Source organism: Diceros bicornis, chromosome 31, assembly GCF_020826845.1.
Source record: "Diceros bicornis minor isolate mBicDic1 chromosome 31, mDicBic1.mat.cur, whole genome shotgun sequence".
Classification (NCBI taxonomy): domain Eukaryota; kingdom Metazoa; phylum Chordata; class Mammalia; order Perissodactyla; family Rhinocerotidae; genus Diceros; species Diceros bicornis.
In genome coordinates, this window is record NC_080770.1 from 7,868,851 (window position 1) to 7,884,041 (window position 15,191).

Sequence of the window (15,191 nt, forward strand, 5' to 3'; positions counted from 1 at the left end):
CTCCCCGGCCTTGAGATGGGCCCAGTCGGTTCCCTCCCAACCCCTCGGCTGCTCCCCCGATACGGGGCCCTGTAATCACCACGCAGGGACTGAGTCAGCCCTTCCTTCCTCTCCCAGCCACTTCTTCCTGGAAATCGCCCACGTCAGCAGCCCCAGCCCCCCTGGGGGAGAGAGTCGGAAGCCCCCTTCTCCAAGGTTGGCTGGGGAGGATGGAAGGATGGCCAGGGAAGGACCCCCAGGCTGGTGCCAGCTCTCTGGGGCCCCGCCCATCCAGGGATCTAGGGCCCTGGAGGCAGGTGGGGACCAGGAGTCTGGGGGCAGGTCTGGGAGCAGAGGGTCACAAGAGAAGGATGGTGATACTCTTGGGGGCATCTAGCCAGGCAGTGACAGAAGACGAGGTCTCTGGATGGGCCCCAGCTCCCCACTCCGGACCACAGGGCAGCAGGGAGCTGGGCGGGAGCGCCATCCGCCCCAGGAAGCCTCCTCTGTCCCAGGCTGCGCTCAGCCTGTGCGGCCCCATGGCCTGAGCCAACCCCAGGCCTGGGTTGGCTTTTTCCTTGATTGTTTCTTGTTTCCTTCCTCCTCTGGGCTCCTGCCAACTCTAGCCCTGCCTTCCTCGCTCTGCATCCGCCTTCAGAGAACTCTGATCGGCAGAGGCTGGGATTCGAGATGAGAGTCCCCTGGGAGCTACCCCCAGCCTCTGCCTCTGCCTTGGACCCCTCCTTGGGAGGTGGGTGGCAGGGCCTTGCTGGGGGACTTTCCTTTAGGTCTGGACTTTGGCCCCAGGGCCTTGGGGGTTTCCAGAGTGGTGACAGCCCTGTCCTAGCAGGGGCTGGCCCAGGCACTTCCTCCCAGAGGCCTTTGGGAGCATCTCGGCCGCATGGCTGTCCTTTGGCTGGAGAACATGGAATCAGCAGGGACTGTCTTCAACACTTCCCACCCCTTCAAGGCACCTTGTTGTGACTCATTTGGAAAACTCATATTTGCATCTACCTTGTGCCTAAGCTGTGCTGGACTCGAGAAGACATAGATGGCCAAGGCTAGGCCTCAGCCCTCAGGGAACAGATAACCCCGGGGGAAACAAATAACCAATTCTAAAACAGCACATTCTGTGTCATAATGGAGGCCCTTGACGGCAGAGCCAGCTCTGATTCACCTCTGTCTGTCACAGGCCAGCAAAGATGAGGCTCAGTCGGTGACTATGGTTTGAATGAAGAACCCAGAAGAACAGCAGTGAGAGGGGTTAGTTCTGCTAGAGGTGGGGAAGCAGATGGGAGAGTTAGGAGGCCTTCAAAGAGGAGGCGATGTTTGGGCAGGGTATTAACGGATGAGTAGGAGTTTGCCAGGCAGAGAAAGGGAAGGACATTCCAGGGGGAACAGGCAGAGGCAAAGGCAAAGGCCAGGAGGAGTGCAGGTGGATGCGTTGTGTGATCAGGAAACCAGAGTGTCTAGTAGACTGTGGCATAGGAGAGGGGGAAAGTCCAGGAGGGTAGTGGGTGAGCACTGTTTTCCTTGCCCAGAGTTCATCTCTCTTATTCTGGTAACCCCCCTTAATTTTCCAGAGTCTCAAATGTGACTGCCCCACCCCCAAGCTCTAAATGTGGGTCTGAGACTCAGGCCTAGCCAATCTGAGTCATAGGGATGGTTCAGGGATGGGCATACGACACCAATGAGCTTCAGCCTGAGGACTTGCTGGGACTGTTAGGGTTACAAATGCCAAGATGTCAACCCAGGGCTGCTGGTAGTCAGCTCTGTCACCCTGAGGGAAGAACTTGCCTGAGAATAAAGCCTCCATAGAGAGAAACAGAACCAAGAGAATGACTCTCAATGACATTGCTTGTGCTCCTGGATCCACCCATGCCTGAAACAGAATTTCATTATAAATACCAACAAATTACAATTTGTGTTTAATCCAGTTGCTATTGGGTTTCTGTCACTTGCCACTGAGAATCTTGCCCATTAAAGAATAATTAAAGGCAGGCAATAGCTCCTGATAGCTGCTGAATGTCATGGGAAGGGAATCAAGGATCTGTGTAGAAGTGAGACAGAATTCGAGTTGCATTTTTTTTCATTTAAATTACTTTTTTGACACGGTAATGCTTTCAACATGGTCCAAAATTCAGAAGTCACAAGAGGCCAAAATCTCCCACTTTCCCCTGTTCCCCAGGCATCCGTTCTCCTCCCCAAAGACAACCAGCGTTATCAGTTTCTTGTAAACACTCCTAGGGATAATCTATGCATGTACAAGCAAAGCCTCTCCCATTTTTTTACAGCGATGGCAATATTTAGAAAAGCAGAGCCCCAAAGTATTGCAGGCCCTGGTGCGGGTGGAGGGAAGGCAGACCGCATATTGGGGGCAGTGGGGGTAACTCTGGAGGGCCTGTGGGTAACCACGTTTTATTGGGCCTCTGCTGTTCACATTGTTCCTCGTCTTGCTTCTTTCAGTTAACACAGTACTTCTGACCCCTCCATGTCAGTACATAAAGTGCGTCCTCAGTTCACTTTTTACAGCTGCATAGGATTCCAGTGTGTCATCATTGATGTAAGTAGGTCTCAGCCGATGGACATTGAGGTCGTCCCCACCCCTCTCCTATGACGTGCAGTGCAACAGTGAGTCACCTTCTATAAACGCTGCTGTACACATATGTGAGCGCAACTGTGGAATCAATTCCTAGGGACTTGGGGGTCAAAGGACACACACAGTGGTCGTTTGGTCAGCTCTGTCTGCTTGTCCTTCTCAGGGGGTGTGCCAGGTACCAGGCCCCCTGCACGGACCACAGGGCCCGTTTCTCCTCAGCCTCCCCAGCCCCTGGTTCTCGACCTTTTTGATTCTTGTCAGTCTGAAAGGTAAACACTACACAGAGCCGAAGGAACCTCGGTGCAGTCTTAGTTTGCATTTCTCTTCAGATGAGTGAGTTTGGCTGTCTTTTCGTAAGCTTCAGGCCCACTCGTACTTCCTTTTCCGTGAATTGACTGCAGAGTTACGCTTAGGAAGGTCGCTTCAGAGAGGGGGACCTGGAGGGAGATGCGACTAGAGGCAGGGGCCACTTTGGGGGCAGTTGGTTCAGGAGAGAGACAGACCCTGGGCCTGAGTTGTGGTGTAAAAGCCGGTGTTGGAGGCAATGAGGTTGAAAGATTGGGATTTGGTGACAGACCAGCCATGCGGGCCGTGGAGGGAGAGAAGGGGAGTCAGGCCCAGTCCAGGGCGATGATTTGGGTGATGGAGGGACAGGGGAGGAAAAGGAGGTGCTGGGGCCGCCAAGGGAGAAGGGGATGCTGGGGGTGAAGACCACATGCCGCCTGCTCATTCTCCACCCCACACAGTGATTGATGACAAACACCAATCTGCTCGCCTAGTGCCTCTGCTCACGCTTCAGTGCCCGCAAACCCCAGGGCAGGGCCCTGCAGGCCTTTCCAGCTTCAGGCTCCAGACACGGGCCTTTCGGCCCATCAGCCGTGCCCAGCCCCCAGGGGCAGCCTGCTCGTACACGCTCCTCCCTTCCCCTCACCTGGCCACCTCTCAGCTGTGGTGTCTCCCCTCGGGGAAGCCTTCTGGACCCGCAGTCGATGTCAAGTTCCCTGGAGAAACTCTGGACCACTGTCCCCTCTGGGCCATCATCATATAATTCACGTCCATCCCCCACTGGACCGTAACCACCACTGTCTCCCCAGAGTGCATGCCACACAGCAGGTACCCGATGAATGAACGAAGGATGGAATGAATGCATGGCAGGACGCTGGGGAGAGCAAGAAGGGGGCCCTGGGAGACAAGGGTTTAGGAAGATAAAGAGCCTGAATTGGGGGCTCTCTGTGAGGCAGGGCAGCAGCTCTCGGCCCCTCCCCGGCCCCCTGTCCGCGCACTGCGTCTCTCCGCAGCACCCGCCTCCATCTGTGCTCCAGTGTTCGTGGTTTCTGTGCAGGAGCTGAAGCTCCATGAGGAGCCGGGATTCTGTTTGGTTCGTCTCTGCATGCCCGTGCTGCGAGCCGGCCCGCAGCGAGCGTTTGCAAGCCGGAGCGGATGGCTCCAGGTCCGGCGGGAGGCGCTCCTGCTTCCTTCTCTCTAAGCGCCTGTCTCTGTGAAGGTGGAGAGGAGGACGCGTCGTGATGAGGCATTCCCTCGACGGGCATCTCTCGTGGGCCTGCTGTGTGCCAGGCACTCTGCGGGGATGGGACGGGGTCCCTGTCCTCAGGGAGCAGGCCTTCCGAGACAGCTCACAGGGAGGGTATTACGAACACAACAGGATGTGGAGGGCTGAGGAGCGGAGGGGCGGGAACGTTGTGTGCACATATGTATGTATTTTCTTTCTTTTAAATTAATCCATGCACATGGCCAAAGATTTCAGACCGGATATGAGAGTGGACATGACAATAATTCTCGAGCCCTCCCCCTCCTGACCCCTAGCCCTCCAACACCCATCCCCAGAGGTAAAGCACTGTTACCAGAAATATCGTAAGGGGCAGAACATTGGAAGGAGACTTAAGTCCTCAAAGGGAAACTGGGCCTTAGGAGGAGCCTGCCGGGAATCAGGAATGGCCGGGCCTTCTAGAACCCTGGCCCAGTGCACCTCCACGTCCCACAGCAGAGAAGCCGGGAGGGCGCTGCTTCCTGGGAGAGCCACTGCGTCTGTGGCCGCCCTGCTCTCCTTGTTCCCACTCCTCTGGGTGGGGCCTGCTGCCCTGGCCCTGGACGCCTCAGTTCTCTTTCTCGGCACGAAACGCCTCAGACCCTGGGAAGATCTGGGAGCCATGGGAGCGGGCAGAGGAGACGGGGCTCGGCTGGGCCCCGCAGGTCGCTGGGCAGCCGCCTGCGCTCTAGGGAGCACTGTGCAGGGATCAGGGGTCAGCAGGGTCACAGGGCAGCTGCTGTTGCTGAGACCTCGGAGAGGCCCTGGGCCCAGGCAGCCGCAGGCTCTCAGCTGTCAGGCGGCTCTGGGCGGGGAGCAGCCCGGAGCCCGGAGCCCAAGGAGAAGGGTGGGTCTGGGTGGGGGAATCTGGGGCTGGCCGTGGGCCCAGGTGGGTCCCAGGGCAGCTAGCCCCTCGGTCAGTCCCTGGGGCCCTGGCAATTCCAGGGCAGCCCCAGAGGGAGCAGAGAGAACCCTGGTCGCTCAGAGACAGAAAATCCAGAAAACACCAGAAGCCAGGGTGACGGAGGGGCCCAAACGCCTGAGTGTGGCTGATGGAGTCCCACCTCTGTGACAGGCACTGCGAGGCCAGGAGTGTCAGCTCCCTCTCTAGTACCCCCTCTCCTCAGCCAGCCTCCTAGCACCTCCCAGTTCTGTGGCTTTTGAGCATGATGAGCTCCCAGATCAACCTCTCCAGTCCCCACATCTCACCAGTGCTGTTCTTCCCATCCCAACAGCCCACGGGAGGCTGTGCCCACTCGGGTGCCCCTTAATCCCAGCCTGCCCCCACAGTCCCAGGCGCCTCCCTGAGCACCGCTCCTCAGACCCCCTCTCCTCCCACGTGCTCAGGCACCCGGGCTGCCCTGGGACTCCTTTTAAGTCTGTCTTGGGCAGCCAAGTTGGTCAGCATGGCAGAGTCGAGAGGCAAGGGGGTTGGAGTTTAAATCCCAGACCCATGGCTTACTTAGGCCGGTGACCTTGAACCTCTTGGAGCCTGCCAGCAGAGGTCGTTGGAAGGGTCGGATGTGATCTCGACGTTGGGTGCACATGTAGGTCCTCAGAAATGTTCATTCCCTTTCTTTCTTGCCTGAGCTGTGTTCTCTCTGTCTGTCCCCTGCCACTCAGCCCAATCCTGCTGTCCTCATTCAGGGCCTTATCATTTTGGTTGCAGATGACAGAAAATTCAACTCAAACTAGTTTAAGAAAAAAAACTGGGGGTGATATTTGTGGATAGGGGCAGGGAGCTAGCTTCCCAGAGCTCAGACAGCGTGGCCTGGTGCTGAACTCTCTCTTCATTTCCTGGCTCTGTGTCTTCTGGTTTAGTCCATACTTAGGACAGATTTCCCCTCATGGTGGCAAGATGGCTGCAGCAGCTCCACCCTTGCAGCTGGGTCTTTTCTACCACTCCAGCAGAAGCTTTAGAGTCATTGTGTTTGGACTGTCTGAGGTCATGCCTATCCCTGGCCAATCACTGAGGCCAGGGAGATGCAATGTGCTGTTTGCTTTAGGCAACGGAGGAGTGTGGAGGCAGGCCGGTTCCTGGGGTACTGTTTCCATAGGAACGGAGAGTGGGTGCTGGGTGGCTGTGTCCTGTGATAGCTCCTAAAGTGTCTCTGGTCCCCAGCCTCTCCCAGCTTCACTTTGCCCTTCGCAGCCCTGCCAGTCCTTTCCTAGCATGCTGGCTGGATATTGTCCCTTCCCTCCTCAGAAGCCTTCCCGGGGGTGTACAGAATCAGGTCCAGACTCCTTTGCAAGGCACTCTAGACTCCACAATCTGGCACCAAAGCACTCTTCCAGGCCCATCATTCTTTCCTTCTCTCTCTCCATCTGTCCTTCCCTCTTTTCTTTCTTTTTTTTTTGAAGAAGATTGGCCCTGAGCTAACACCTATTGCCAATCTTCCTCTTTTCCTTTTTTTTCCCTCCCCAAAGCCCCAGTACATAGTTGTATATCCTAGTTGTAGGTCCTTCTAGTTCTTCTATGTGGGATGCCGCCTCAGCATGGCTTGATGAGCGGTGAGTAGGTCTGCTCCTCCTTTCTTTCCTCTCCTCTCCCTCTCTCCCTCCTCCCCTCCCCCCTCCCCTCTCTTGCATTCCTTTCCTCCATAAATCTAAAGCCCCTCCCCTCACTGTTCCTAGGTATATACCCGAGAAGTGAAAACATATGTTTGCACAAAAACTTGTACACGAGTGTTCATAGCAGCATAATTGACAATAGTCAAAAAGTGGAAACAACCCACTGTCCATTAACTGACGAATGGATCAACAAAATGTGGTATGTCTGTGTGATGGAATATTATTCAGCTATAAAAAGGAATGAAGTACTGATTCATGCTACAACATGGATGAACCTTGAAAACGTTATGCTGCATGAAAGAAGCCAGACACAAAAGACCATGTATTGAGCCAGCTCTGATGGTCTGGTGGTTAAAGTCAGGCACTCTCACCGCCTCGGCGGCCTGGGTTCATTTCCCAGTTGCAGAACCACACCACCCATCACGGTTGCCATGCCGTGGTGGCGGCTCACGTAGAACTAGAAGGACTTAGAACTAGGATATGCAACCATGCACTGGGGCTTTGGGGAGGAAAAAAAAAAAAAGATCATGTATTATATGATTTCATCTATGTGATATGCCCAGAATAGGCAAATCTATAGGGACAGAAAGTAGATGAGTGTTTTCCAGGGGATGGGTGTGGGAAGGAGATGATGAGTGACTGCTAATGGGCATGGGGTTTCTTTTTGGGGTGATGAAAATATTCTAGAATTAGATAGTGGTGATTTTTGCACAACACAATATACTAAAAACCACTGAACTGTACACAATAAAATGGTGATGTTTACATTATTATATCTCAACAACAATTTTTCAAGTGTTAAAAAAAAATCCAGGGGCCAGCCCTGTGGCTTAGTGGTTAAGTTCAGCACACTCCGCTTTGGTGGCCTGGGGTTCGTGGGTTCAGATCCTGGGCACAGACCTACACCACTCCTCAGCCATGCTGTGGCGGCGGCATCCCACATACAAAATTGAGGAAGATTGGCACAGATGTTAGCTCAGGGCTAATCTTCCTCAGCAAAAAAGAAAAAAAAAAAGAATCCAACCCCCCCAGACAGTCGAATCCTTTTACCTCTAGTTAAAGGGAGAGGCCACGTGTGTCAAACCAAGACTGGCTCTCAGGTGGCTCAGCCAGGAGCCCCAGGGCCAGGGGAAAGGAAACGTGTACCAAACAGAGAAGTGAAAGCCTAGCCCACGTGGCTACTCCCAGCACCAGGGGAAGCGGCCGGGCTGGGCTGAGCCGGGCTGGGTGACCCTAGGTCAGGGAAAGGAAGCGCCAAACCGAAGTGGCTGCAGAAGCGGAGCAGGATGGAAGGGCCTGAGCAGCAGTCATGCTCACCCCAGCCCTCATCCGCCTGGTGCCCCCACCCCCCAGTCCCCCAGCTTCTGCTTGGGTTCCCACACACGGGAGCTCTGTTCCCCTCGGCAGCTCTCCCCTGACCTTCCCAGAGCCTGAATCCTACAGGACAGCCATGCAGGGGTTAAGGGCAGGCAGCCTCGGGCTCTACCAGGCCAGCGAGGGAGGGAGAGGCGGTCACCTTGCCAGAGCAGGGCTGGGCCAGGCCTGGGCATCGAGGCGTGGAAGGCAAACTGGGTAAGCGCTCAGGGACTTTGTTTCTTCAGAACCACCTGCTTTGCCCTTGGGCTTGTGTCTCAAGGGCACGGGGCGTGACCAGAACCAGAGATGCCACCCAAGGGGCTTCTGACTCACCAATGCCCCTCCCAGAGCCTTACTTCAGAGGTCGTGAGCCCCAGTGCAGGTGGGAGCAAGAGCTCCCCATGAGCAAGAGGGATGACACATCAGGAAACTGGTGACCCAGCTGAAGAGGGGCTAGGAACAGGCAGCTGGCAGTCGCTGGGCACGACTTCCTGACCAGAGCAAAGGGAACCATCTGGTGGCAGAGGCACGTCTGCCAGACCCGTCTACAATCTGGCCTTTGCATCCTGCCTTCTTTCTGTTTGAGTTTTAAATGCCTGCTCTGGCCCTCCCGGATCATTTCCAACAGTCACACGACTTGTATCCAGGCAACGGGCTCACGCTCCCATTCATGCTGAGCTCGAGCTCTTTCCTGGGAGGCCAGGCGCTGCTGCCCCCCGATGCCCTGCACATGCCTCCCCCGGGGATGCAGGTCCTTCCTCCCCCTCTGCCAACGGCCCCATCCCACCCGGGCTTCTGGGTCTGCCTGAGTCTGTCACAAGGGGAAAGGGGGCTCTGTACTTTGGCAAGGGGGGACGAGGATGATACCACTCCCCACAAGGCTTCTTCAGCAGCAACACGAAGAGCCAAGAGCTGGGGCTCTGCAGAGCCACACATGGGCTCACTTGATAAGGGCTCGGGGCTTTGTTTATCGTGGCTCAGGGCCTGTTGGTTAATCTTCCCAGACAAGGGTTTTCCAAGACAGGGAGGGGCGGGTTTGCAGCTGACATTTGGTTTGGGAGAAATACAAATGATATTCTCGAACTTGGGCAACTCTATCAGGCTGTGGAAGAAGGGCCCGGCCTCCCAAATTGCCACATCCGGAGGCTGGTAGGTCACCTTGCCCTTCGGACCACGCCTGGGTGCTTGACGTGTGGGGGATGCTGGGGAGGAGGGAAAATCAGCTCCCCAGGCCGGGCCCTGTCTCTCGTTTTTGTCTTCAGAGCAGGCACCTGTGAACCCATGAAACAGAAGAGCAGCTGCCTGTTTTCGAAGGGAGACCAGCCCTACCCAGGCCCGGGCAGACCCATCATCGATTCTAGGTCACCGCTGGAGGTGGGAGGCCGAGGTGGGGCACTGTTAGGTTACCTATTTATCTCTGACTCAAGGCACGGGCATCAGCACCTGCCGCTCCAGCACACCCTTCCCGAGCTCGGCCCAGCCACTGGGGCTCTGGTCTCGGCTTCGGCACGTGACAGGACAGCCTGCCAGCTTAGGGCAGAAACCCCTTCCGTGTTTAGCTGGCGATGGCCTTTCCCAGATGCCAGGACACACAGGCACGGGGACGTGCTGGGGGCCCTGGAAGGCCTGGCCTTGTCCGAGTGTCCTGGGCTATAGGCGAGCCCTGGGCTACTGTCCAACATGGCCGTGCCAGCACCAGGGAATCCAGCTTTGGCCCAGCTCCGAGAGGCCGGCCCCTCCAGATGGAGAGGTCAGGCTGGGACCGCCGCGTGCATGGGAGGGCCGCGCTGGGAGGGCCAGGCACGCAGCCAGCTGCTCGCTCTGCAGCCCAGCCCCGTGGCACGAGCCCAGTGCACCTCCTCAGCTCAGAGGCCGTGGGGGCCTCGGGAGCGGCCTTCGGAGGACCCAGGCTGGGGTGGCCAGAAACCCAGTGTGACAGACGCTCCGCCTCCTCTGGACACAGGTCAAGGGGGCACATTCTCTGTTCGCTACCAGAAGAAAGGAGTGGAAGAAAGATCAGCCTCAGAAGTTACACTCATAATTTATTTTGGTCTCTCCAAAAGTTGTTCCTGTGTCTGATTCATGTAAAATATCACAGCCTTCTGGCCTTTTCTGAGCATGCTGCATCCACGTCAGTTCGCCCTGGACTCCGCGTGTCCAGGAAAAAACAAGAGCTTTCTTCCAGAGAAGCTCCGCTCAGAGGCGGGGTCCAGCCTCACGAGGCCTTCCCTGCTGGCCCCCCCGTGGCCTCTTCCCCAGCTGGCTGCCTCCTCTCCTTTACCTTCCAGCAGTTGGGATCTCGTCAGAGGCCGACTCCTGGGCCCTCGGACGCTGCGAGGGCCGGCACAGTGGGGGACGACAAAGGACCGGAGCCTCAGATCCGGACCACCTGGGCGGCAACGCATGGGCTGTGCCTCCCCTCGCCATCCGCGGTCTGCCTCCTGAGGTAGAGTCGGCCGTAGGTGCCCCCCACTTGCCCTTTGGTGAGGCGCCCCGGATTCACACAGACACAGCCAAGGATGTCCTGGGGAAGGGACTGATGTGAAAATGCTGGAATCATCTAACGGTCAGAACCCCAAAGAGGGTTTTATCAAATGGAAATACAGGCAACCAAACACATCTTAAGTCAAACAGATTAACTTATGATTGGAAACTCTGAATTCCTCTTGAGTCTCTGACATAGAACAAAGGAGGCGACGTGGCAGGGAGACAGTCAGCTCCCAAACTCGGAGACAAACCCAATCTGTTTATTGTCTCCCAACGAGAAAAAAATTTACCTCTCGAGGTTTTTGGCAAGAGGGGTTGGCGGGGGGATTCCCTGTGGGGATTGGGACCTGATGCCCGGGAGGGCAAGGCCTCGAGGGGCAGAGGTGGGAATAACCAGAGAGTTTCTTCAAAGTTCTCACGGCTGAGCCCACAGGCAGTCACATCAGAGCTCAGGGGATGGGGGCAGGCAAGTGCATGTGTGAACCGTCCTGCCAACCTGACACGGTCCCCCCAGGTGAGAACCCTTGTCTGAGGACCTTCCCACTTGCCTCTGGGGCTCCCAGGCTGGGCCACCGAGGAGAGCTGTCTACTTAAGTGTTTTACTACAGACTTGTGTTCTAGTCCCACCCCCTCCCCGAAAGAAACAAGGCCACCAGCCCCCCCCACCCCCACAGACCCACGGAGAGGGAGTGCCGGTGGTCTAGAAGGGAAAGGCAGAGACTGGCGCTGGCGTTTCTGGAAAGAAGCAGTGTTCAAGCCTACCTTCACGAAGTACCTCAGCTCCGACGGGATGATGAAGACGTCCGGGGTGACAGGCAGCTGTGCGTAGGCATAGAAATTCTCGTAGTCGATGGCCATGTCCTCCTGGGGCGGGTAGAGCGGGTAGTAGCTACAGAGATGGAGAGAAACAGTCAGCAGCTGACTCAGGGACGGCCTTCCCAGCTGGGGTCCCTCTATGTCTCTGGTCTCCATGCTTTCACAGACCATCCTTTCCGTTCCTCTCTGTGTTTGGGGGACAGAACACAGACCTGTCGTCACAGGGTGGAGTCCCCTGTAGTGGCCTGGGGAAAGCTCTCACAGTCAAATCTATTGGAGCTCCAGGACCCCAAAGCGCTCTCTCCGTGCTCAGTTATTCCAGCAAGCGAGCGAGCTCACCTTCTCTGGGTCAAGATGTGCTTGAGTATCCGGCTGAATCTGTCCGAAGTTCTGGAAGAACTGGGGGAGGAAGCAAAGCAAGAAAGGGAGGGTAGAACCTCATTCTTCAGCTCCTGGTTCTCTTTGGGGAGGACTCAAGGATTGACTAAACTGCAGAGAAGCCACACGGCCGAGGCACAGTGACAAGAGGCTGCTCTGGGGAAGATTAAAGACCTACCCACAAAGAGCTTGGTCTGTTGCCACATGAGAAAGGGAGCAGGAGCCTGGGTTGAGAAGGGAAAGAGCAGGAATCTCTTGTGATGGAGACTACGGCAGGCCGTTAGCCAGCCCCATATCGTGGAAGAGCACGCCAAGTCTGCACCAGAGTGACCCCTGCACCTCCAACCCCAGCCAACAAGCACACGCCCGTCTCACTTAACACAGAAACTGCTTCACACTCCCTCCCGTCGACAGTGACGGAAGAACTGAGCCGCCAACCCTAAACTCCACAGACCTGCCTGGGTCTGCTTCCCTGCGGGGTGACACGCTGTTCTGATAAGGAAGGACCCCCACTCTTGATTAGGTCACAAATGTGGGAGGTGAAGAAAAGTAGATGAACTTCTGTGACTATAGATTAAGTGCAAAGACAGAACGGATGTGGTTATTCGGGCTCTCGAGCACCGTAGAGACAAGTGGTAACAGAAACAATGCGTCCAACAGCTCCCCTTGGGTACTGGGAAATTCACAGGGTTCGGCATAAAGGACTCTTCCGTCAAGACTCTGTCAAGCAGCTGCTTGGCCAAGGAAAGGACCAGGATCCAGAATCCAGCCGTCCTGCCTGCCGGACTGGAATACGCTTCTTACCTGCTGATCTCCTCGGCCCCCATGTGGAACAGCAGGTCCGTGGATGTCAAACCAAAGATCGTTCCATTTATGGAGAGGCTGCAGGGCTCTGACACGAACTGCACTCGCTAAAATGAGAAGGAGTGGAGGCAAACATTTGCACAGCAAAGCTAGAAACTTCTTCTCCAAGGCCTGGGGAGACCACTGAAGGGGGCATCAAACCAACGTAAATTACAAACACATTTGCCTGTGAAACAAAGAAGCTTGGGATTCAGGCCCCAAGCATGTCCTACAAAGGCATCTCCACCCTCCACTCCGGGGACAGAGCTGGGTCACCAGTGGCACATTCGATTCTGGCTGCCTGCTGGCCAAGGCGGGGATGCTGGTACCTTTTTGTCCTCATGAGGCAGATCAGAGTAGCTGAAAGGTGGCTGTGGGTACACGGGCTCGTGGTGCACATCTCTCAGCGACGGGACAAAGACAAGGTGGGAGCCGGAGCTATGTCATCAAAAAATCATCAGAAGAGGGAGAAAAATGAGTGCAGTTGAGTCAGAAGCTGGACGACAGATTTAAAATGTCAGAGCTTGATATAAGACCAACTTCTAGGGAAGAATTTCAGAACTGAACTCTTCCGTGAAGAGAGGTGCTATTTCTCCTGGGACCCTGTGTGAAAGACAACTTGTTCTAATTTACACCACCTTAATGAGGCTCAGGTCGCCCAGGACATACTTTCTCCTGGCTCCGTGTGATGTTCCACTGGGGAGGGGAAGGGGACTATTGTTTGGTAGAAAAAGAGAAGAAATTGAGACAGAGAATCAGAGCCTCAGAGCCAGAGCTGAAACCAAAGTTCTGATCCCCACACTCTGCCAACAGATGCGGCTACAGGCGTTCGTTACACCGTCTCCCTGACGGGCTCTTTCCCAAGGAGGGACCACGCATGCTCAGCGGATCTGGAGACGGCCTTCGTATTCAGAAGATCACACTGCAACCTCCTGACTAACCAAGCACTGGGTCATAATTATGACAACAGAGACGGAGACGTCTACAGAGGGATGGGGACACACTTGGCTTCTCCCGGAGCCAGCCCCTCCTCTCTCACCTAGAAAAGCAATGCCCTCAGTTTTTATTTCCCAGCAGACCGTCTTGCAAACATGAAATATTTAAGAGCAACAGTAAAAGCAGAGATGACAGATGTTTCCCTTGATGGGGCAGGAGGAGCACCTCTAGGGTTACAGCATATAAGTGAAGAAAAAACATTTAACTCTTGGGGCCAACTGTTTATCCTCCACAGCCACACACAAGAAGAAAGGGAAAAAAAAATCGTTTCCTCGGTTCCCTCGGCTGTGGTCAGCAGAGGGGCCCATTATAAACCAAACGGGCGTCAGGCGTTACTTTGGGGGCATGGTGACAATCCACCAATCGCTCTCACTTCCAGCTCCCTCTCTCGCTTAAAATGTGTGGCCTTCCCGGAGTCATATATATGGTGATGGACAAACAAAAATGGATAACCCAAAATTTCACAATGTTAAAAACTATTAAAACATCAAGGAAAAAAAAAAAGTGTGGCCTTCCCAGATGCAGGTCTCATATGGGACAAAGATGGTAGGGATTGTTGTCACACTTGTCACTTGTTTGTCATGCCTGCTCCAAATGTGAACTGAGACTTCTGCAGCAGAAAACCAGAATCTTGAGCCCAAAGGTACTTTGCATATTATAATCCCTTTGACACTGACAAGTTCACTAATCATCCAAGTCTACCAATTTGGGTGCTGGAGTCTGGCAAACAGGCGGGGGGGCACCTGAACGGGACAGTCTGTGCTCCAGCTCCCAAGGGCTCAGTTTGTGATGGACACAAAGGGCGGAGGTGCACCTGGCCGCTGTTGAGAGGGACTTGCCCTGTTTCGGTGTGGGCACCGGCAGAGCAATGGTTAAGGAGGAAACAGGCCTCCTGCTCATGGTTATAGACTGGCTGTAGGGGGAGGGATCCGAAAGAAAATTCCAACTATGCTGAACATTGCACAACTTCATACATCATGGTGGGAGGGCCCTCGCGGCTGCTCCCTCAAACAGGACGAGAACTCAGCAGGCTCTGCTCAGCTCCTACAAGGGAGGAGGCGCTTCCCTGGTTCTGGCTTTTACTGATAAATCAGCTGAATGCTCTGCATTTCTGACCTCTCAGGAATAAAAATAAATTCCCCACTTATATACAGTTTGGGGAAGGGTGGGGCTGCTCCCCTCCTCCGAGGCATACACTGGCCGCAGATGAAAGTGCCTGGTGGTGCTGGGCGCTCGCCCCAGGGTAACAATGCCTATCTGTTCTTTGTTTGTACCAGTGCTGTCAATGCCACACGGGGTGAGGAACCAAAAACAGACCCCGATCTCAAATGGAGAGCACCCGGCGAGCGCTGGGCACTGCTACCCAGTCCCTGCCTGTCCCCGAAGGCTGACCAATAGGGACAGCAGCCCTGCTCCTGGTTTTCGGGGGTTTATCTCCTGAGGAGCTCCAGGCGCTCGCTCTCCAGGTCTGATGAACTTGTTCAGGGTCATGATGCAAGAAGGAAGGAGCTTGTGTTGTCTTCATGTGGGGAAAGGAGGGAGGGAGGGGCAGATCCAGTCACAGGCCATCACTGGCACCATGCAAGTCCCCCCACTCCAGGGTAGGTTAAGGGGGGATTG

The 15,191-nt window shown here is 55.3% G+C and overlaps 2 protein-coding genes across 3 annotated transcripts in view; both read right to left on the reverse strand.

Annotated features, from left to right (window-relative positions):
* The window catches only part of FRMD8 (FERM domain containing 8), a 78,058-nt gene extending 77,973 nt beyond the window's left edge, over nt 1-85 (reverse strand). The window contains exon 1 of the mRNA XM_058526435.1: nt 80-85. The gene's annotated coding sequence lies outside the window, so the exon portion shown is untranslated. The remainder of the gene's footprint in view (nt 1-79) is intronic.
* Nucleotides 86-10,073: 9,988 nt separating this feature from the next.
* POLA2 (DNA polymerase alpha 2, accessory subunit) overlaps nt 10,074-15,191 on the reverse strand; it is a 28,211-nt gene continuing 23,093 nt past the window's right edge. Inside the window, exons 15-19 of one of the 2 annotated variants that reach the window (XM_058526441.1) lie at nt 12,905-13,013; nt 12,537-12,643; nt 11,694-11,753; nt 11,301-11,427; nt 10,074-10,587 (exon numbers count right to left, since the gene is read on the reverse strand). In XM_058526441.1, the coding sequence (XP_058382424.1) occupies nt 10,426-10,587; nt 11,301-11,427; nt 11,694-11,753; nt 12,537-12,643; nt 12,905-13,013 (565 nt within the window). In that variant the 3' untranslated portion in view covers nt 10,074-10,425. The remainder of the gene's footprint in view (nt 10,588-11,300; nt 11,428-11,693; nt 11,754-12,536; nt 12,644-12,904; nt 13,014-15,191) is intronic. The other variant, XM_058526442.1, reaches the window with a different exon arrangement.